Source organism: Asparagus officinalis, chromosome 6, assembly GCF_001876935.1.
Source record: "Asparagus officinalis chromosome 6, Aspof.V1, whole genome shotgun sequence".
NCBI classification, from domain to species: domain Eukaryota; kingdom Viridiplantae; phylum Streptophyta; class Magnoliopsida; order Asparagales; family Asparagaceae; genus Asparagus; species Asparagus officinalis.
Window position 1 is genome coordinate 7434701 of NC_033799.1, and position 24621 is coordinate 7459321.

At 35.6% G+C, this 24621-nt stretch overlaps 1 protein-coding gene and 1 long non-coding RNA gene across 2 annotated transcripts; one reads left to right on the forward strand and one right to left on the reverse strand.

Moving 5' to 3' along the window:
* On the forward strand, window positions 11515-13165 carry LOC109845450 (growth-regulating factor 5-like). The gene is made up of 4 exons (XM_020414700.1): window positions 11515-11910; window positions 12246-12492; window positions 12582-12815; window positions 12940-13165. Coding segments are annotated over exons 1-4 (678 nt in total). The 5' UTR covers window positions 11515-11714; the 3' UTR covers window positions 12941-13165.
* Window positions 19899-20785, reverse strand: LOC109845569. The gene is made up of 2 exons (XR_002248423.1): window positions 20500-20785; window positions 19899-20411 (listed from the first exon to the last, which is right to left on the reverse strand). It is a non-coding gene; the product is annotated as an uncharacterized LOC109845569 (long non-coding RNA).

The following is a 24621-nucleotide window of genomic DNA, read 5'->3' on the forward strand; positions in this document are numbered from 1 at the left end:
GTATTTGGTTGAACCTTTTAGATAAACATTTTTATTAGAAAAAAACAATATAAATGAACGAGGTTCCTTTTAATTTACCCTAAAATGTAGGAATACCAAGCTGCCAAGTTAAGGGAAGCTCAAGAATAAACTTTATAGCGCAACTCTCCTCAACAGACAACGGCTTTTTAGCATAGCATGTGTCTGTGGACATTGTGACAGTAGCCAAAAGCAAAGATCTGCATTCTGGCTCTCAAAGCTACTGAAGATGGTGGGCCTTCTGATTTCTAGGCCCAAAAGAAATGCTCTGAGCACAGACATGCACAAAATCTTGTTCAAGAGTTGTAAATGGCTGCAGTGTTCACCTTTGAGGAATCAAAATCTCTCTTTTTTTTTTCATACAAGGTTCTCATGTGCATAGCATCCAAGCTTTATTCAGTGTTACTGGATTTGTGGCTTGTCCTATACTCTATAGACAGTCTTATTTGAGTTGGTACTTCGTGATTCCTTTGCACGCTACTGGAAATTCTTGGAGTAGATATAGTTTTGTAATTCATTTCATTGTGAGTAATAAATACGGTTACAAGTACAGTTGGGAAATACATTTTGTTCATTTCATTGTGAGTAATAAGTATAGTTACAACTACATTTGGAGCAAATACAGTTTATTCTGTGTGTAATAAATTAATACAGTTACAACTACAGTTAAAAAAAAAGAATTTTGGAGTCTTTATCCCCAATCAAACTATACTTTGAGTAATTAATGCTGTCTGTATATACATAGCAATGAACTGTGGAGCCTACACGGTTCCGTGCATTATGATATTTATACAGATGGGGCCATGCAGATTTCAACTCGGTAATATTTTTGTTAGTATTTGTTTGTAAAAAACAAGATAGTCCCACATTGGAATTTTGAACATTCTTTTAGAGGTTTAAAAGCATTGAATGCTTATTGGGCTTTGAATAATGGATCAAAGTGTAGGTTTCTAAACCCGCGTGTTGAATGCTTATTGGGCTTTGAATAATGGATCAAAGTGTAGGTTTCTAAACCCGCGTGCGGGTAGCGCGAATAATGCGCGATTTTGACGCACTTAGCACTTAGCACTTAGCACTTAGCACGCTGCCGCTTAAATGTTCTATTTTTTATATATATAATTATATATTGAATATATTTTATTTTTAATGTTATTTCGAAATTTAAAAATTATGAAAAGACAAGTGACTGTTGAAAAGTGGTTGTTTGTTCCAAGGGGTGTTTTGAAAAGTTGTGACTGTTGGAAGCACCTTTTCAAAACTATAAATAGTTTATGCTTTTCAGATATCTTTGAACAATTCTTTTTCTGAATCTTTTCTAGCAAAAACATCTGCAATATTACAAACTTGTTTCACAACGAATTAAGGAAAATTCCAGATTTGCTTACTGGAATTTTCATTTTCTGTTGTATCCTGGGAAGAAAATTTGCATTAACCCGAAGCAACTTTGAATATCAAGTGGGGGCAAATATTTCTTTAAGGAAAGTGTTTCACGCCTCAGAATTTCTGTCTCCTTAATTGTTTTACTAACAATTTTCAGGGAGCTCCAGATGCACCGTAGCGCACTATCAATAATATTCATCTAGTCTTCTTAGTATGAAAATGGTGTCTCCGTAAACAAATATGTAGAACTTCCAAATAGTTAAAAATTTTGGGAGACTAGTTTTAAGACATGAAAGAAATTTCTTGTTTTGGCTTTTTTTTTTTAAATTTTACAAAATTAACAGAGTGAAACAGTTTCATAAAACTAGTCATGAATATATACCTTGTATTTAGTAGGAAAATATGATGTTTTGTATAATTACATAAGAGATGATAACTTTCTATCGGTCTTTCTTCAAGGTGGCATAACTCAAAAACAGAATTTATTACTTGATGGGTCCCTAAACCTGCAGTTCTGTTCAAAAGAAAACAAAAGAGGCTGCCTCTGTCAGTTCCTTATATATGCTCCCCCACTTGGATCCCTCAGGGGAGAGCTGCAACTCTCACAAAAAAGCTCTTCTCCAAATCAACTTTTGCAAATTTGGCCAGGATGGCTAATTTCTCACTTCCGCTGCAAAATGAGTAATCAAGTCCAAGATAATGTGTGGCAAAATAAGCTTTAAGCATGAGGCAAATCATTTTGAATAATTAAAAATATTAAATTAGTTAGTATACTAGATAAGGTTTTTCAATATTTCACTCTTTTATATAGTGTTTGTAAAGTGAAAATTTGTAAAGTTCTTTATTTACTACTTCAAAACTTCAAAATTGTTTAAAGAATTGATTTATGAATAGCTTGAGCATCTTTGTTTTAAACCTTTTTTAAATATTTATTTTGTGCAATTAAAACTAGATTGCTCTAGTATTATTTTAAAGTCTCCCTATCGCGCGACACTATTATTTCGAAGTTATGGAAAGATTTGATGGTTGTAATTTTATACTTTGACCGAAAATTATTACTATTTTATGCACAAATAAAGTAGTTGTTTCTTAACCTTTCTACAGAGAAAGGTCAATAAACCTCTCATTGCAAGTTTTTAAACTTGTCTTATAATGATTATTTGATCATCTGCTAAAATTTTCATAGTTACAGCAAACTTTCTTCATTTCACACGAGAAATGTTTGTTTTTTTAACTTGGATCTTAATAAGGATTATATGATCATCTGTTAAAATTTTCATATATAGTTAGGCAAACTTTCTTCATTTCAAACAGGAAATGTTTGTTTTTGACAGATTAAGGACAAATGGACTCTCCATAATTTTAAGGATATATACACTTCACTGAACACCCAATACATAAGTATGGGCATTATGAATTTAATCCCAAAAAATTTGAAACTTTTACTAAGCCTCTAATAAGTTTGCAATTAAATTCCGGAACCTTTTCACTTAATTCCTCAACGACCACTCTACGATTTTTATGTAATATTCTTTGTTTGGGAACTTGATATATGCATGGAATGGGCTAACATTGTTATGGGTGTAAAGTGGAAGAAAACAAAACGTTACTGGGGTTTTCTGAACTAATTCCCATTTAACGTTGTTGGAGTTCCAGTGAGAGATTCAAAAAAAAAAAAAATTCGGATTTATATGCCAAGCGCCTAAACTTATTGACTCCCCATGCACTTACTACATCACTAAGCTCCATCCAATTAGGTATAGAATTCAAACACGAGAGTGGTTCAAGTTGCATCCACGTGATAAAGAATCAAGGGTTGGCAAATGGGAGGCAACCAAAGCCAACGCAATGCGTTAGTTAGTCTTTCTTCAGTGCAACTCTTTTGCAGTAGATCGAGTACCAAAACTGTGCAGACTTCACTCACTCAGGCCACAGCTTTTTCTACGCCCCCAATGAGATACAGAGATAGAAACATTGAAGACCGAGGACAGAGGAAAGAGATTAAAGTTAGCGCGCGCGCAGAGTTCTGAGTACCCCCTGTGAACCTACACATAAGAAAAAAAAAAGGAGTTCAAACCTGATGAGAACTCAGATTTAATTTTTTTCCAAGTTGAGAAAAAGGGCAGAGCTATAGCTGGCTGCAGGCTTCGGGTGGGAAAAAAAGGAGAGTTACAGTGCGAGCTGATGGTAAAAATAGCCATGGGTTAGTCATTTACTCTTCGTCCCTGTCAGGTTCTTTTTGAATCTTTGAAACCTGTCTGCATTATTATAAGACACATTATTATCAGAAGAAAGTAAAAGTTATTTACTCACAACAAATAAAACTATAGGAGATGTAGAGGGGGTCCATTCCGAGCATATCATGCTAGTCACATTCGAGCATGCAAATCTCATTACTACTTTTGTCTTTTCGAAATCTAATTCTAATGATCCCTGACAGTGCAAACTAAAAAAAACTATAAATGAGTAAAAAAAGAAATTGTTGACTATATATTTCTCATTTATTATATAATTCATTTATTTTGAGAAGTGTGGACTGTATATTTCTAAAGCATAGAAAAAAAATTATGCGAGAAAAAAAATGAAAATCTCAAGGGTTTTGAAAATATATTTTAAATTGTCTATTAGCTATTTTCCCTTCTAATCAATAGTATTTATTTAATGCCATTCGAATCTTCATATTTTTTTTAAAAAAAAAATGCCCCGGCCGCTAATCTTAAACTTGAGGAGAAGCAGCTGGTAAGTTAAAACTCAGAGCATGCACAGGAAATATTAAGAGTTAAGCTCACCATGTTCTTTTTCTCTCTAATCTCTCTCATTACTACTGTATTACTCCATGTTTTTTATTATGCAAAAGAAATCTCACAGCAACCCTCTCTTTTGTTTATGAGTTTCTGTAAAGCTGGCAGAAAACAACAGCAGCAAAAGAGGCACTCCTTATCTCACTATCATTTATGAGTTTCTGTAAAGCTGGCAGAAAACAACAGCAGCAAAAGAGGCACTCCTTATCTCACTATCATTTATGAGTTTCTGTAAAGCTGGCAGAAAACAACAGCAGCAAAAGAGGCACTCCTTATCTCACTATCAATAAAGTTATATCTTCTGTTTATATTGTTGAGTCTTCATATTTATGGCATGATCGCTTAGCACATTTAAATTTTCGCTATTTGAAAAATATGAGAAAGTTAGACTTCATTAACTTTAATGGTGAATTTGATAAATGTGAAATTTGTGCTAAGTCTAAATTAACAAAGAAATCTTTTCCAAGTGTTTCTCGCAAAGATTCTAAAGTTTTAGATTTAATACATTCTGATATATGTGAATTGAATGGTATGTTAACTAGAGGAGGAAAAAGATACTTTATCACTTTTGTTGATGATTGCAGTAGATATATGTATGTTTATCTTTTAAGAACAAAAGATGAAGCTTTTGATATGTTTAAAAAATACAAAACAGAAGTTGAAAATCAACTTGAAAGGAAAATTAAAGTATTACGTTCTGATAGAGGTGGTGAATATTTTTCTGATAATTTTAATACTTTTTGTGAAGAACATGGCATTATTCATCAATGTACAGCACCTTATACTCCCCAACAGAATGGTTTAGCCGAAAGAAAAAATAGAACTTTACAAGAAATGATAAATTGTATGCTTAATAATGCTAAGTTACCTTTAAATTTATGGGGAGAAGCTTTGTACACAGCATGTTATATTCATAATAGGATTCCCTCTAAAAAGTCAAATATAAGCCCTTATGAGTTATGGAAAGGTAGAAAGCCTAATCTGTCATATTTTAAAGTGTGGGGGTGTTTGGCTTATTATAGAGTTCCTGATCCTAAAAGAACAAAACTTGGACCTAGAGCCTTTAAAAGTGTTTTTGTCGGATATGCTGAAAATAGCAAAGCATATAGACTACTTGATTTATCTTCTAATACTATTGTTGAATCTAGAGATGTTGAATTCTTTGAAAATAAATTTTCTGTAGATTCTGAAAATGTTGAAAATGTTCCTATTCTGCTTAACTCTAATAATTTTTCTAGTTCTGATTTTCATGCTAAGGAAACGAATATATCTAAAGAAATATCAGAGCCAAGAAGAAGTACTAGAGTAAGAAAAGAGAAATCTTTACCTTCAGATTTTATTTCTCCTGAACAAATTATTTTTCTTGTTGAAGGTGATAGGAATAATAATGTTTTAAATAAACATCCTATAAGTTTTAATCCAGATGATGATCCTAAAACCTTTATAGAAGCAATGTCATCTAGAGATGCTTCATTTTGGAAAGAAGCTGTCAATGATGAAATGGATTCTATAATGGGAAATAGTACTTGGATTTTAGTAGATTTACCTCAAGGATCAAAGCCAATAGGATGTAAATGGGTTTTTAGAAGAAAATATCATTCTGATGGTTCTGTTCAAGCTTTTAAGGCTAGATTAGTAGCCAAAGGGTTTAGACAAAAAGAAGGCATAGATTATTTTGATACATATGCACCTGTCGCACGTATAACATCTATTAGAATTCTTATTGCTTTGGCATCTATACATAAGTTATTTGTGCATCAAATGGATGTCAAGACTGCTTTTTTAAATGGAGATTTAAATGAGGAGGTTTACATGGAACAACCGGAAGGTTTCATTCTTCCAGGAAATGAAAGAAAAGTATGTAAACTAATTAAATCTCTTTATGGTCTTAAACAAGCACCAAAACAATGGCATGAAAAGTTTGATTCTGTTATTCTATCTTATGGTTTCAAACATAATAGTGCTGATAAGTGTATTTATTCTAAATTCACTGATAAATATGGTGTGCTTGTCTGCTTGTATGTGGATGACATGTTAATATTCGGCACTAATATGATTGGCATAAATGAGACTAAAGAGTATCTATCTTCTATGTTTAAAATGAAAGATTTAGGAGAAGCGGATACTATTTTAGGGATCAAAGTTAGAAAACATAGTGGGGGTTTTTCTTTAAGCCAATCACATTATATTGAAAAAATAGTGAATAAATTTAATCATCTTGGTTTTAAAGAAGTTAACACTCCTTTTGATCCCAGTGTCAAATTGACTGCCAATTCTGGTAGAGCTGTAGCACAGCTTGAGTATGCTAGTGCAATTGGTTCTTTAATGTATGCCATGCATTGTACTAGACCTGATATTGCATTTGCTGTATGCAAATTAAGTAGATACACTAGTAATCCAAGTGTAGAACATTGGAAAAGCATTTCCAGGATTTTTGGATATTTAAAGAAAACCAAAAATCTGTGTTTGTTCTATAATGATTATCCGGCTGTATTAGAGGGATACACCGATGCAAGCTGGATGACTAGTGTTGGAGACAACCAATCCACTTCTGGAATGGTTTTTACACTTGGTGGAGGAGCAGTTTCTTGGGCAAGCAAGAAACAAACATGTATCTCACACTCCACCATGGAATCTGAATTCATTGCTTTAGCAGCAACTGGTAAGGAGGCTGAATGGATTAGGAACTTATTGCTAGATATTAAGTTATGGCCGAGTCCAATGCCTCCTATCTCTATCTATTGTGATAGTCAAGCCACTTTGTCAAGGGCTTATAATTGTACATATAATGGTAAGTCTAGACACATAAGTCTAAGACATGAATATGTGAGACACTTGATACAAGATAGTGTCATAACTATTGTCTATGTCAAGACAAATAAAAATTTGGCTGATCCATTTACAAAACCTCTAGCAAGAGAGGTAGTAAAGATGACATCAAGTGAAATGGGGCTGAAACCTTATATTTAAAATCACCAGGAATGGTAACCCAACCATTTACTAGAACTAAACTGGTTAAATGGTTTAAATGGGTAATAACAAGTTTCTGAAAGTGATTGATTGATATTGACGCATTAAGCCCTAAAAGATAATGTCAATATCGTCCATTACGGAATAAGAGGATGAGTTATGCTCTTAATGAAAGTCTAATACATTATTGTTGTGTGTTTAAAGTAATGGAAAACACATTGTAGACGTTTCACCTATATGAACTTAGAAGTGGTGCCGCTTCTTAAAAGAACTAAAGGTTTGTTCTTTAAAGAGTTCATGAACCAGGAATAAGCACAAGGCCATAACAGTGCTAAAATATTAATTCTCATTGAAACAAGAGATTAGTGTATGTACAATATTTCCGGTTCTATCACAAAGAGTAATTAGTTTAATGTTAAGGCAACTAACGACTTTGATAGAACTTTGAGGTATTTGTACTAAGTAAAGGTTTAAATCGAAAGATACCTCTACATATGTATACTTATCTCATTTTGTACATATTGCAGATTATTTTTAAATATAATACTATTAAAATGTTTTTTCAAACAAAGTGGGGGATTGTTAGTATTTGTTTGTAAAAAACAAGATAGTCCCACATTGGAATTTTGAACATTCTTTTAGAGGTTTAAAAGCATTGAATGCTTATTGGGCTTTGAATAATGGATCAAAGTGTAGGCTTCTAAACCCGCGTGCGGGTAGCGCGAATAATGCGCGATTTTGACGCGATTATTAGACGCACTTAGCACTTTGCACGCTTGCCGCTTAAATGTTCTATTTTTTATATATATAATTATATATTGAATATATTTTATTTTTAATGTTATTTCGAATTTTAAAAAATTATGAAAAGACAAGTGACTGTTGAAAAGTGGCTGTTTGTTCTAAGGGGTGTTTTGAAAAGTTGTGACTGTTGGAAGCACCTTTTCAAAATCTATAAATAGTTTATATTTTCAGATATCAATACAATAATTCTTTTTCTGAATCTTTTCTATCAAAAACTTCTGCAATATTACAAACTTGTTTCACAACGAATTAAGGAAAATTCCAGATTTGCTTACTGGAATTTTCATTTTCTGTTGTATCCTGGGAAGAAAATTTGCATTAACCCGAAGCAACTTTGAATATCAAGTGGGGGCAAATATTTCTTTAAGGAAAGTGTTTCACGCCTCAGAATTTCTGTCTCCTTAATTGTTTTACTAACAATTTTCAGGGAGCTCCAGATGCACCGTAGCGCACTATCAATAATATTCATCTAGTCTTCTTAGTATGAAAATGGTGTCTCCGTAAACAAATATGTAGAACTTCCAAATAGTTAAAAATTTTGGGAGACTAGTTTTAAGACATGAAAGAAATTTCTTGTTTTGGCTTTTTTTTTTTAAATTTTACAAAATTAACAGAGTGAAACAGTTTCATAAAACTAGTCATGAATATATACCTTGTATTTAGTAGGAAAATATGATGTTTTGTATAATTACATAAGAGATGATAACTTTCTATCGGTCTTTCTTCAAGGTGGCATAACTCAAAAACAGAATTTATTACTTGATGGGTCCCTAAACCTGCAGTTCTGTTCAAAAGAAAACAAAAGAGGCTGCCTCTGTCAGTTCCTTATATATGCTCCCCCACTTGGATCCCTCAGGGGAGAGCTGCAACTCTCACAAAAAAGCTCTTCTCCAAATCAACTTTTGCAAATTTGGCCAGGATGGCTAATTTCTCACTTCCGCTGCAAAATGAGTAATCAAGTCCAAGATAATGTGTGGCAAAATAAGCTTTAAGCATGAGGCAAATCATTTTGAATAATTAAAAATATTAAATTAGTTAGTATACTAGATAAGGTTTTTCAATATTTCACTCTTTTATATAGTGTTTGTAAAGTGAAAATTTGTAAAGTTCTTTATTTACTACTTCAAAACTTCAAAATTGTTTAAAGAATTGATTTATGAATAGCTTGAGCATCTTTGTTTTAAACCTTTTTTAAATATTTATTTTGTGCAATTAAAACTAGATTGCTCTAGTATTATTTTAAAGTCTCCCTATCGCGCGACACTATTATTTCGAAGTTATGGAAAGATTTGATGGTTGTAATTTTATACTTTGACCGAAAATTATTACTATTTTATGCACAAATAAAGTAGTTGTTTCTTAACCTTTCTACAGAGAAAGGTCAATAAACCTCTCATTGCAAGTTTTTAAACTTGTCTTATAATGATTATTTGATCATCTGCTAAAATTTTCATAGTTACAGCAAACTTTCTTCATTTCACACGAGAAATGTTTGTTTTTTTAACTTGGATCTTAATAAGGATTATATGATCATCTGTTAAAATTTTCATATATAGTTAGGCAAACTTTCTTCATTTCAAACAGGAAATGTTTGTTTTTGACAGATTAAGGACAAATGGACTCTCCATAATTTTAAGGATATATACACTTCACTGAACACCCAATACATAAGTATGGGCATTATGAATTTAATCCCAAAAAATTTGAAACTTTTACTAAGCCTCTAATAAGTTTGCAATTAAATTCCGGAACCTTTTCACTTAATTCCTCAACGACCACTCTACGATTTTTATGTAATATTCTTTGTTTGGGAACTTGATATATGCATGGAATGGGCTAACATTGTTATGGGTGTAAAGTGGAAGAAAACAAAACGTTACTGGGGTTTTCTGAACTAATTCCCATTTAACGTTGTTGGAGTTCCAGTGAGAGATTCAAAAAAAAAAAAAATTCGGATTTATATGCCAAGCGCCTAAACTTATTGACTCCCCATGCACTTACTACATCACTAAGCTCCATCCAATTAGGTATAGAATTCAAACACGAGAGTGGTTCAAGTTGCATCCACGTGATAAAGAATCAAGGGTTGGCAAATGGGAGGCAACCAAAGCCAACGCAATGCGTTAGTTAGTCTTTCTTCAGTGCAACTCTTTTGCAGTAGATCGAGTACCAAAACTGTGCAGACTTCACTCACTCAGGCCACAGCTTTTTCTACGCCCCCAATGAGATACAGAGATAGAAACATTGAAGACCGAGGACAGAGGAAAGAGATTAAAGTTAGCGCGCGCGCAGAGTTCTGAGTACCCCCTGTGAACCTACACATAAGAAAAAAAAAAGGAGTTCAAACCTGATGAGAACTCAGATTTAATTTTTTTCCAAGTTGAGAAAAAGGGCAGAGCTATAGCTGGCTGCAGGCTTCGGGTGGGAAAAAAAGGAGAGTTACAGTGCGAGCTGATGGTAAAAATAGCCATGGGTTAGTCATTTACTCTTCGTCCCTGTCAGGTTCTTTTTGAATCTTTGAAACCTGTCTGCATTATTATAAGACACATTATTATCAGAAGAAAGTAAAAGTTATTTACTCACAACAAATAAAACTATAGGAGATGTAGAGGGGGTCCATTCCGAGCATATCATGCTAGTCACATTCGAGCATGCAAATCTCATTACTACTTTTGTCTTTTCGAAATCTAATTCTAATGATCCCTGACAGTGCAAACTAAAAAAAACTATAAATGAGTAAAAAAAGAAATTGTTGACTATATATTTCTCATTTATTATATAATTCATTTATTTTGAGAAGTGTGGACTGTATATTTCTAAAGCATAGAAAAAAAATTATGCGAGAAAAAAAATGAAAATCTCAAGGGTTTTGAAAATATATTTTAAATTGTCTATTAGCTATTTTCCCTTCTAATCAATAGTATTTATTTAATGCCATTCGAATCTTCATATTTTTTTTAAAAAAAAAATGCCCCGGCCGCTAATCTTAAACTTGAGGAGAAGCAGCTGGTAAGTTAAAACTCAGAGCATGCACAGGAAATATTAAGAGTTAAGCTCACCATGTTCTTTTTCTCTCTAATCTCTCTCATTACTACTGTATTACTCCATGTTTTTTATTATGCAAAAGAAATCTCACAGCAACCCTCTTGGCAGCATCAGCTGCAGGCTCTGACAACGCAGAGCACTAGTAAACAAGAAATATTAACTTACCTTCATTAATTCCACTAACAACAGTTTTAGCAAAAGCTGAAGCACATATAATAACACTAAGAGGTCACCCCAAGTCTTTTGTTAATCCTGCATTAACACCCTTGAATCTTTATATTTCTAAATTACAACACCCATATTCCTCAAAGTTTTTTTTGAAGGAGACCCTCACATTTCTAAACAAATCCCTCTCTAAGGCATTAATCTGTTATAACATTAATAGATCTTGCTACTAAGAAAAAGGGAAATAATTAGATAAAGAGAGAGTATCCATGCAACCAAAACAGGGAGAAGATTCTGCAGCCCTCTATCTGCCTCTCTTGACTGAAGTGACTCATCCTTTGCAAAAACCCACTTCAAAACGATAAAATAAAATAAAACAATCCCAATTCCCTCACAATCTCACCATTAAAAAATTGCAAATAGCCCCCCTTTTCACCAGTTCTCCTATATAACAACCCCCACGGCCATAGCTCTCTCTTCCAAGACCCAGCCCATCTTTTCTCTACCTCTCTCTTTCTGCTGAAACTGGTGATGATGAATGGAGGAAATAGTAACAATAACAATAGCTACTTTAATTTCAGTAGATATCCGTTCACTCCCACTCAATGGCAAGAGCTAGAGCAGCAAGCTCTGATCTACAAGTACATGGCCTCAGGCATCCCAATCCCTTCAGACCTCCTCCTCCCCATTAAAAGAAGCTCCTTTCTCAGCTGCCCACAACCCACAGGTAGCCTCTCGTTCTTTGCTCTTTATATTAAGAGAAAACATTTTCAAACTTACGGGAGTTTGGAGATTTCTATTGTATATTTCTCAATAAACCACGAATATACCTATGGGTAACAAAAGTGTAAAGTTTTGTTAGTTTATGATCGTCGTACGTGTCTCGTGTTTAGATGCGTACTGAATCAGAAACAAATAGTTTCAAGCAGGAGATTTGGGGCGCTGACGTGAAATATGATTTTAACTCTTTTTCTCCCCCGCTTGGGTCTTATCAAAACACGGCCTTCCCTCAAACTTCATAAAAAAAGATTTAATCTTGGGCTCCTTTGTGATTATTTGCAGCTGGGTGGAGTTTTCTGCAGATGGGCTATGGGTTCGGGAGGAAAGCAGAGGACCCAGAGCCCGGGAGGTGCAGGAGAACTGATGGTAAAAAATGGAGGTGCTCAAAAGAGGCGTACCCAGATTCTAAGTACTGTGAGAGGCACATGCACAGAGGCAAGAACCGTTCAAGAAAGCCTGTGGAAATCTCTATCAACTCAACCAGCAACAAGAACAGCATCAGCCCTTACCCTCAACTGTACCCTCAAAGGTTCAAAAAAAAGAAAAGAAAAAAAGAATCAATTTTCTGTCATTTTATTTGATGGGTAAGTGTCGATGTGACTCGTTTGGGTTCTGCAGCAACTCATGGGAGCTGAGGCCGCTGGGGCTGGGGGAGCCAAAGCAGAGGCAGGAGAAGGCAGAGCACTGTTTTGTGTTGGGAGCTGATTTTAAGAATCAAAGGCCGGTGAAGGAGAGGGATTTCTTTGAGGGGGAGAGCTCAAGCCTTGGATCCTCTTCTTCTTCCTCTTCTTCTTACTCTAAGACTCAGCTCTCTATTTCTATCCCTATGGGTCTTCATGACTTCACTCACTGGTTAGTTTTGATTCAATCTGTTCAACTATTACGTACGTTGCTTCTTCTTCTTCTTTTTTTTCTTTTTTTTTTTTAAATCGGGTGTCACATGTTCATGACTAGAGTTTTGTTCTCTGTGTTGCAGATAATGGAAGATGCTTGGAGTAGAATAAAGTGGTTTCAGAGCTAGCTGTAGCTGGCATGTTCCATTGTTTTCTTGTTAGGATATTGCCTTTTCCTTTTTTTTTTTTTTTTTGGGGGGTCAGAAGTTAATTTGTGTGCGGCTTGTAATGGATTTATATTTTTGGATACTTATGTTAATTAATCTTGTGAGCTGCTTATCTGAGAATAAACAATGTCTTATTTCATTGGTTGGGGTTTAATGAATCATTTAGTGATAAATAAAGAGAAGTGTCTGAAGTCTAACAAAAGTCAGGTGCAAACTTATTATAATTATTCAGTATTATCTAATGGTATTCTAAATATTTGTAAAAAAAAAAATTCTCATTGTTTATTTTAGACGCTATTTTCTAATGATTTAAATAGCGCTGTGATTTAAGATTATTATTGAGACGTTCGTGTTCAGCTCTCTCCTCCATAAAGGCCCTCCCTCACTATATCACCTATACAATTACATTAGAAACTTAGTGGAGATGCCAAAAAAGTTTGAAGGACATTTAATTTACATCCCGGTAGAAACTTGAGGGGTATATAGGTAATTTTCCCTTTATTTTCTTTGCCTTCCTCTTTTCTTTTTCTAGACCATTCTAAGCTATAACATGAATATACAATAGGACAAATTTTTAAAAACACCTTTTTTTAATTTATTAAGCAAAATCGATTCTCTGAGAAAAAAAATAAGCAAAACCGACCCCCACCAACCCCCTTTCTCTTGTGTAAGCAAAACCGACCCCACCAACCCTCTTTCTCGTGCGCTCGTGACCTAACCCCCCAAAAAATCGCGATCCCAATCTCTCTCCCCCTCCTAGCCCTCCGCCTCCTCCTTCCGCCATCCCCGACCATCTCCTCGCCCAGCTCCACATCTATACCGCCGCCACCGTCCGCCCAGCTCTCTCCTTCGCCTTCTCCGCCCCGTCGTTCGCTGAGCTTCTCCTTGCCCTCTCGTCGTTGCCTGACAATGCTCCTTCGCCCACGCTCCACACCATCCCCGCCACATCGCCACCTTCTCCTCCTCCGGCCTTCCTTCCCGGCCGTCATCGTGCCGAGCAGGAAGCCCCCATCCCGCCCGCGGAGCTGGCTGCCACTACTCGCGGGTCTCCCCCATCGCCTTGCCTGCTCCGGGGGTTTATTCACAACCTCCTCCGCGGCTGCCACCCCTCCCCGTCGCCTCTGCCCCAACGCCTCCTAGGCCCCCGCCACAACGAAATCGACCCTTTTCATCTGAGAAGGGTCGATTTTGCTATTTTTTTTAGCAAACGGTCGTTTTTGCTAAATAATTTTGAAAAAGTGGTGTTTTTAAAAATTTGACCTATACAATAATAGTGCTTACTATTTAAATATCTATCACAATGTGTTGTAAGAGATATAAATATAAAATATAAGGTTCTTGTTTAAAATAAATTACTAGATATAAATGAATATAAATACAATAATTAGAATTCCCATATGTTTTAATCTAATATTATTAGAAGTCAAGGGGTTAAAAATAATTAAATATAATAACTTAATGATAAAATATGAAACATACTCCTCTTATCCACATTATTTGAGGTGCTCTTAGGATGATATTTTGAAAATAATCCACCAAGTTACGATATACCCTATTTTCTTTTGTTAAAATCATATTACTAGTCAAAATGAAATATATGTTATACCTAACAAAAACTAACTCATCTCCAATAAACAGAAAAATATCATAAAAATATCTTATAAAACTCGATGAAACTTTACTATAAGTGCCGCTTCTGCATAGAATTTGGAATGATTAAATTTTCGCATCCGTTGCACGTGCATTTAATGCTAATTCTCTGTATAAGAAAATAATAGGCATTATGTGTCGTTAAAAATGATTGTCTAATATAAGGTGGCATGCCCAAGTGAATAAGAATTTTGTGAAGTTATCCTATGATACCTTGCAGTCCTTTTCTACAAAATGCCTCTATAATTGTACAAATATTAGAATTTTGTGAAGTTATCGATCCTAGGTCTTATCCCAGATTAAAACTGAGATTAAAATCCCATATGGTCCTCAAACTGAGCTGAACTCGGGGATGTCTGCGTTTTGTAGCAGGTGAGGTTACTGTCATCTCAGGGTGAGGCCCCAAGGGCTTCAATATGTGTAGTACTGTTGTCATTCACCAAGCCATTTAACATTTAACATGCCTCTGACACAAAACTGTGGCCATGGCATTGCCATGGATTTTAGCACTGTGTTGGACCCTTTGTGGGCCCATCGCCAGTGCATGCCACCTTCAGCCATCGATGGGCCCAAGCCTGCAATTTATGCTTGGATCAATCTCCTAGTCTTCTATCTCTTGGACGACATGGGCAGGTCTCAGGTTCTCTGGGGTTAGAGATGTTGACTGCCAGTTTGGTCTCTCTTTAGCTTTGCAGGATTGAAAATTTTGTATCGGGGTGAAGCAATTTGCTTTCGAGAGGGCCTATTTATTTTGGCTTCAAATGCAGGGATCATGTATAGTTTCAATCTCTATACGATTGAGACATTTTGGATCAGTTGAAATGTTTATTTTAGTGCTACTTATGATTAAGTGTAGTTGCAACTACGGCTGTGAAAAGAGTTCCTGATATGTCGACAACTTATTCGTATTTCAACACAAGTAGTAGTTGCAATCTTTTGTCGCTATAAATGGGGATTGTCGCGGTTCCAATTGCAACCTACACTCAACGAAATCCAAAGAACCAGTAAACCACAAATCCATATATACTTGCAATTGTAAATGCCACATTACAAACTTCTAAAATGAACCAAGTAACTACAACTATAAATGTTTCATGAAAAATGACTTAGGGATCCAAAAACATGGGACCCTACATGGGACATGTGAGATGCCGACCCCCTGTCCCATGATGTACTGTTCATGAACAATGCATCATGGGTGCATCATGGGACATGGAGCCGGTATCTCACATGTCCTATGTAGGGTCCCATGTTTTTTGGTCCCTGTAGCCAGGGCCGACCCTGGGGTAAGCCCACCAAGCCCCATGGCTGGGGCAACCCAGGGTCGTGGGGGCAATCCATCCCTTCAGCTCCTTCATCCCTCAAACTGTAATTATCTTTGATTTTTAAAGTGGAGTTTGTAAGATGACATTTATGCAAAAATTGTTAGGGGTTCTATTTGTAAAAGAACTCTAATGAATACCCAAAACCCTACCCAACTCCTTTATTTACGTTAGCACTTTCTCTTCTCCTTCCCATCTTTGTTCCGCTCACAAAAAAAAGGAAAAAAAAAAGAAAGAGAGAAAACCACTCCTCTCCTTCTTCCCGAGCCACCGACGGACCGACCTTACTCTGCTCCCATCGGACCCGTCCTTCAGGCTTCACCCCGCTGACTCCTCCAACCCAATCAGGTAAATTTTTTTAACTAAATAATTTTAGGGTTTTTTGGACAGAAATTTAGGGTTTTGATGTTTTGCAATGAAATTAAGATTTCTGATTTTGAATCTTGGCTGAATCTTTGTTGTTGAATAATTGAATTAGGAGTTATGATGTTTTGGAATGAGTGGCTTATCAAATTTTGTTAACTATCCCTGATACGTACGGTTGCCTCGGCGGAGAGAAGTTTTTCCAAATTAAAATTGATAAAAAGTTATCTTCGTACTACCATGTCACAGGAACGATTGAATGGATTGGCAATAATATCAGTTGAAATGAATACTTGGAGAAACTTGAGTATGATAACTTAATTGAAGAATTCGCTTCAAAAAAATCAAGGAGAAGTATTTTTCTTTGAATTAAATTGTAGCACAAATGTAATATCTTCTTATATGAATATTGATTTTGCATGAGAATATTATCAGTTTGATCCCAATATAGAACGCTAAATTGTATTATATGTATTCATTTTTATCGTTGTTATTCGTACCAAATTTTTAATATAAGGAGTAACCAAAATTAGATTGGGTTAGGGCAATCCAAAGCTCAGGACCACCCATTGTTCAACTTTATTTAGGATGGTTTATTCCAAATATAACTATGATTTACTGTCTCGGGAACGATAAACCAGGAAATAAGTGCATTGATGACGTGCTATATATCCCCTTTCAGTGCACTACCTATTTAGTGGTCAACCAATGGATATTTTATCACTATGAGTCACACTCCTTTAATAATTAATACAAAATCATCGTCCTCCATTAAAAGATATAAACAACCGACTTCTCAACTGTCCATGTACAACAAAAAGGATCTGAATCTGTGTCAACCACCGCAATCAGCGCACGTGATCAAAAGAACCAATGAGGCGGGTGAGCGTATATAGAGAAAGGCATCTTCCGTTTGTGCAGCTGATGAAGAGCTGCACTGAAGTCTTAATAAGATAATTAGGTGCCGTTTGGTTGTATGTTTTTACCATGTAAAAGGATGTAAAGTGTAAAAAAGTGGGTCCCAATGTCAGCTTTCACCACTTTCAATTGTTTGTTTGTAGTTGTGAAAATAGTGTAAAGTGATTTCATATGCTGATGTGGCTTGTAAAGTGATTTCATGAAAAAAAGACATGATTTTAGGAGAAAGCTGACATTAAAGTCAGGAAAAAATAATAAAAAATAATTCCAACCAATATGATCATTTGAGTAGGGACCACTTTTTACACTTTCCAAACAAACAATTAAAGTTTCATTTTGCAAACCAAACAAGTGTTTTATGATTCCAATGGAATAAAAAACAAATAAAGAAAAGTATAAAAGTAAAATTGATGAGGTGGACAACAACTTTCCAAGTTGTGTCATAAATACACAACTTTACCAATAGGGTAGTAAAGTATCCTATGTGTATTTGCATTAAACCATTACCGTCACCTTTTTCAAGGAAAAAAAAAAGATACCACTATGATTGTGCAGGCTCATGAGGCGTAGGATCTAGGAGGTTTTCAGGCTGTTGTCAGCTCGTTGCCGTGATGATGAGGAGAGAGAGAGAGATATTAATGCAGAGACTAAGCGGTTGACCAAATAGCCCTTTTAAAAGGCTAGGAGAGTTGTTATTGTGAGAAAGTGGCACATTTTGGGTACAAACGTGCAGGCCTGCGGACTTGGCCACTGACAAGCTTAGGCTTGGAGATAAAAATGGGCTCTTCTATTTGTCTCGCGGGATGGCATCACGCGGCCATCTCGCGTGAGACAATAGGGAGGGTGGCCCCCACAGCTGTTGTTGTGGGGGCCACCCTCCCTATTGTCTCACGCGAGATGGCCGCGTGATGCCATCCCGCGAGACAAAGATCATTTTCGGATAAAAATTGAACTCTTTTTGGGGGGATCAGTTTTTGGGTTTGAGATTCTCTCTCTCTCTCTGGCTGAAGCTAGCGATGACAGGTCAGGTTCATTCATGAAGCTCATGATGGGTCCATCGATCACAAAGTTGCCTTGAGAGAGTGAAGGAATTAATAGCTATTAAGATGCTTATGATGGAAGTAAACCAACAAATGGGCTTTGTGTGTGTAATGCTTCACAGCGCAGGCACGTATTTTCTAGATAAAAGCATACGGACCGGGGCGGATCCAGAAACTTTGTTCACTTGGGGAGCAAGACCGCAAATATATATAAGCAGATAATTTTTTATCTGTCTATGTTAATAGTAAATTACTACAATTACTATTTTAATAGTTAAAACACTCCACAAAAGTTCAACTCATTTTTTTTTTCCTCAAAGATAGTTTTCGTGCAGTCAATCAACAGCAAAAAATCGAACCTTTAATTAAAAAGGGAGGCGCTACATGCACACACTTAGGCACACCATCAACCACACTCCCCCTCTTGTTACAGTGCAGCGATCCTACATGTGAAAAAAAAAAAATGAGAGGAGGGAGTGTGGTTGATGGTGTGCCTAAGGGTGTACCTCTATCATTTTCCAATCAAAAAAGAAGAGGAAAAAAAAAGTCTTTAAGATCACAATATTTTTGCAGCAAGAAGCGTCACCGATTGAAGAATCAAATTTAAAATTAAAATTAAAAGTTACCAACTGAATGACATGTTTAATCGCAAAATCGACAACGAAATAAAAATTTCACCCATGGGGTCCACTCCAACGGGCGATGACAAAGACATTTATGCAGTTGTCCGACCCGGGAGCAGGACGCCAACAAAGAGATACTTTGAATCTTAAGATAACAAGAAGACACAAAAGGACAAAAGAGGTTTATTGCAAAAAAAGGGAAAAGCATTCACGATAGTTTGATCATAAAAAGGGCTCTAAGATTGTTTCTTATTTGTTCTTGACTAATATTTTGCGTGATAACAATCTTTTCTTCTACAATCATTTTTTATCAAATCGCCGGCGTACTCAAGCTGTTTTTAATTGAGGGTTGCTAGCTTTGTGTTAGGATTATACACCGGTGATAGTTTGTTAGGGTTTACCCGACTAGGTTAGCGAGTAATTTAGGGTGTGTGTCTTCCAAAGCCTACTAGATTAGGATTTGTAATCCAGCAAAACATTTATCATAGTGTGACTGCCCCGTCGAGAGAAGGAAGAACAGACATAAAATTTATCCGAACCACTATAAAATTATCTGCAGCTAGATCCGTGTAGATGTAGTGCATTTTTTTAATTACTAATTTACTCTAAGAGAAAGACAGTTATTGTGTGTGTGTGTATAGGTATGTTTGGTACCAAGCATAAATTTTATGCTTGGTAGTGAGATGTCATATTCTCATCCACTCATTCCAATTCTCAACCACTTCTCAACCCATGTGAATGTGGGCCTCGATTTTAATGAGTAGAAGAGATAATACCACCGTACTACCAAGCAAAAAAACATGTGCTTAGTACCAAGCATACCCATTTTTCTCATATATATATATATATATATATTCAAACGCGTTAACATAGCCTCCGTCTAATTTGGAAACTTGCAAGAAATAACAAACTGAATTCAAAATTAAGCAACCAATAGTATTTGATCTTATGATTTTTGCTTTTTAAGCATTGTGCGCTTGGTAGCTAACCTCCTTCTCATCTACTTTAAGCTTATAAATGTTCCTTACTCACTTCATGCCCATCTCCTTTTGCAGCATGAATTAGGCTGCCAAAACTATGAGGCTTGTGGTGATTCTCTATTCACCAGGAGGTACAATAGAACTGTTAAATTGACAACATTTGTTGATTGAGCCTGGAGCTAACACCTTTAATAATCATCCAGAGATTCCAAACCTCAACACCTTCGGTAACCATCCAACTAGCATAGCAACACCAGCGAGAAATTACAAATAGGAGATCACATCAATGATAATTTGTCAGAACTGATGATCTTAGAGCTACAGTCCACAGGCTTTAGTTTAATATATCTATTCGTACTCAGTGCAAATATAGGTGGGAATGTTTAGCTTGGATTACTCTTGAGCTTACAAAGGACGAGGTAATCAAACACATTATTTGCACTCACTGCAAAATAAATCCAGGTCTGCAAGTGATAAGGCACAGGTTGAACCCTGAACACTAAGAAGATTCAATTAGCAGCTACGCATATAAATTATGAAGTATGAACTCTTTTCAATACAAATAAATATGTTTCCTCACCTTTGCATCTTATTATCTTTCTTGATCCAACAAGTCCAGACGTCACATGACTATCCAATCCCTCGCAAAAAAGAATAAACTGATACAACAGTTCAAACATTCTACTGATACAACAATAAACCGACAAATGGGCATCATTTGATGTACAAGACAGTAATGATACTAGACTGAGCTTCACTAGTGCCATGAGAATCAAAAGCCCCTGTGGTGGAGGCACAACTGCAAAATTGATAACCTGACGGGTCACAGGACAGGAAACAGCCCTTGAATTTGTACAGCAATCAATAGGGACCTTAGGGACAAAAGGATATAGATACTGATGCTTTTACCGTTTTCTCCTCTCTCTTTTTTTTTTTTTTGCCTCTTTTCAAAAATCCAATCTCTTGCATGCGCCTCCTCAGCTGATGCCCCTTACTCTCACAATGTAATTATGAATACATTAGATATCAAAGAGGTATGAGGACAATCAGTTACCGTTTCTCACCTCTTGTTACGCTCCTTCTCGCTTTATCATGATCGCCCACCAGATAATATGATGGTTAGGATAAAAAAATGATGGTACGTAGTAGGGAAAATCCATTTCCTTATGAAAAGGAAAGCGTTCAAAAGAATTGCAAACAGTAAATGTACACAAGACAAAAGCCGAGTTATCTTCATCAACCCACATCCAAGACAAACTTACCTCTTATTCACGGAAAGATGTTTACCAAATAATTCTACGCAAACCATAGAACTATCCGTTGTATACTTTAAATGTTTGAACAACAACATTAACTTTACTGAATAACTTAACAAAACCTACTCCATAGCTTAAGAAACGGGGCTCTAGTCTGTAAGAAAGTCCCTCCTCAAACAAGGCACTCGACGATAAAGGCGAGAAGGCAGTTTCTTTTCTGAAAATCATACCAGATGAACACCCTGAGTCCTCAATTAGCATACTACTGAAAATGACATGGTATAACTTCATTGATTCCGTCACCAATTTACTTACATCAACATTTTAAGAAAAACACTCAGAAATAATAACAAAAGGAAATACAAATAGGAAAGATGCTCTACTAAAATGCTATTTATCCATCATATATCAAAAACCCTTTTCAAGGACCAACTAGCACACACAAGTTTATCGTCGAAACATAATGAAAATATTAAAAAAATAAAAGAAAAAGCGAGGTTGGACCATTCATAATCGAAAGGAAATTAAAAACATCAGGTACACAATATGATATGTCACGTTACCCCTTCTCCATTCCTACTAGCACCATATATCTATTATTTACATAATTTCATTCCATGATTTTAAAACGATTACACATAGAATATGTCGCATTTAGCACAACCTTATAACTCAAACTTAATATAGAAGGGTGCCATTTTACTGGTTCCTAACTTCCTATGATTCACCAGATCACCCACCATTGAAATATTATTATTGTGAGTATAAAGGTGGCATCACTCCACTTCATTTCATACATAACTATCATGTAACAGTTACATCAAAATAAATAGACATATCAGGAAGTAACAAAACATTAGGCCATGAATTACTTTAAAAAATGCTAGACACTACAAACTGCACCCTCACCAGTTCTCAAGCAAAAGATTTTACCACACTTGGTGTAACAGGATAGTCACCTCTTCCACTTCTCTTCGTCCTCTCATGTTCAATATAACCAAGCACAATAATTGAGCCCCTACTTTCAATTTAATCTCAAATATGAAAGCCAAGCCTTCTCTCTTGAAGGTCTAAAGCTCATTGTTGAGTAAGAATCTCATACCTTAGCTCTTCTCAGGTTGAAAATTTTCCAGGTAGCAAGAAGCCAATTTCTCGTACATCTTGCTGGATTCATATATACATGCTGGATCTCATTTTAACTAATTGATCAAGCTAGAACTTGTTATCTTCAATTCAACAACCAAACCTTCAGTAATTCTCCATTTTGTCACTGCTTCGTCCATCATGGGTGAACAAGTGCACTCAGTCTACTATAAGCTCTTCAGATGATGACAAACCACAATCCAGCCCAAAAGGGCCATAAAAAAATAATCTAATGTTTCCTGTCTTTGGATTGGAGATGTCAAAGCTCCCTTCTCCTAAGATGAAGCAGTCTTTCTGCCCAAAATGGTCTAGCTTCTAGGTTAGACACAACACAAAATTGTTGAGTCTTGCACAAACAAAAACATGGAGATTGGACGCGATGACATGACGACATGAAAAATGATGTATACCAATAAATATGGAGTTCATTTTACATGCATAAATAAACATGTTTGAGTTTCCAAAAATTTTAACAGTTATTTATACATACAAATTACATATATTCCAAATCATGACCTACCAAACATTTCAGACCTAGCAAAAGGAACAAGTATTGAATCTTCAACTTTCTAAAGAGTAGCCAAGTGTATTTAAACTTAATATAAATTTTATATAAGTCACTGTTTAATAAATTTTTCCGCCAAAGTACAGTTCTTTGTATAAATAAAACTAAATAAATATGTCAAAATTGTATATGAACATTTAAGTGAATGAGAAGTGCAAGATGCATCCAAAAAATAACAGATATCCCATATAATTGAGGACATATCTCAAAAGCATTTGATGCGTAGATTAGTTTCTAAAGAAGTGCTGGTGTATAAATTCATACTAGAAGTGCATTTGCTGCATAGGAATCTGGCAACATTATGTGGGTTCTAACATGGTATGATGGTAACACTCAAATAATTGGATAAAGGCATTGGTCGCCCAGTCGTATGACAGCACTGCTTGAATCAGCCACCAATAACCAGATAAAAAATGACAGTGAATGGATATGCCTAGATCAGCATTCTTCGGCTTTCTCTGCTCAGTCATTTCTCTTGATCAATACAACAAACATATCCAATGTGATAGAGAATGGATACATTTCCATGTTCAAATTAATGAAAGCTCTAAGCAACTTATAGAAAGAAGATACAAGTACAACAGAAGACATAGATTGCATTTTAAAGAACTTGTAGTATTAATTTTCTCTGTCAAAGAACATACGCAAGTATTAATTTTCTCCAACCAAATACTCCCAGTAAATAAATAAATAAAAAGAAAAAGAAAAACGTTTCATCCTGGATAATTTATACCCACCAGTTATCACACTAAATGTAAGTTGACGAAGAAAAACAACAACAGAACACCAAATACTTCTACTCATTATATCACCTTAAACAGAAGACAGCAAGCACAAGCAAACAATAATAGAAGGCAACAGTTGTCACGATATTTACAATCTGTCCAATACCTATATATTCTAAGAAGCAACAAATATTTTATAATATTAGTAGGTCACAATGTTTTAAGAGGCTCCCGCCTAACTCGCCTAGGCTCCTGCCTAAGCCTTGCTGCCTAGGCAGTACTTAGGCAGCCTACGCTCCGCCCACCTAGGTCTTGAGAGCGCCTAGTAGAGTAGACACCGCTTACATAGATTGCACCTCTAGGTCTTGGTCATGATTCCTCTGTTTTTGACTTCACATCCTCTAACCTCTTCCGAACTCCTCTAGCCTCCTCCACCAACTACTAACACACCTTTTACTCCTCCGACATTTAGCAAAACCTCATTCATCACCACTTAAATAATAATAAAAAAGAAATCCTGAAACTTAGAAGAAGTGTCCCCTCTCTGCAAGCTATCCTGCATAACTTGCCTCCTGCATACTCCATGAATACAATATTCTTATTGCACCATAGCATTATTGTTGGCAGAATAATTCCTAGATCCCGACATGAAAATGACTATGTTAATGCAAAAGCAGTGAGTACACCATGATGTTGATAGCATCCAAAAATATATAACATAGCTAGATGACTCAAGAAACTGTCAACTGCTACTTAATAAAATGTAAATATGCAGATTCCAATGTTGCCATGAGCATTTGAATCGATATGGTAATCCTAATTGACCGATACGAATACAAGTTTGACAACTAGATTATATATAAACTAAAATAAAAAGTTTAGAAAGAACTTATCTCAGGAGCTACATATCATAACATTTTGAAAGTCCTTTTTTCCCCTTATTCCTTCTTACTTCTTGTTATAATTATTTTTTTTCTTTCTCCACCATGTGAAACAGTTTTTTCCTTTATCCA

What these genes read in the sequence shown, in the direction of transcription:
- LOC109845450 (XM_020414700.1), top strand. Translation starts at nt 11,715, where the DNA reads ATGATGAATGGAGGAAATAGTAACAATAACAATAGCTACTTTAATTTC. An exon ending in CAGCTGCCCACAACCCACAG is followed by an intron (nt 11,911 to 12,245) that starts GTAGCCTCTCGT and finishes GATTATTTGCAG; the next exon opens with CTGGGTGGAGTTTTCTGCAG. An exon ending in CCTCAACTGTACCCTCAAAG is followed by an intron (nt 12,493 to 12,581) that starts GTTCAAAAAAAA and finishes TGGGTTCTGCAG; the next exon opens with CAACTCATGGGAGCTGAGGC.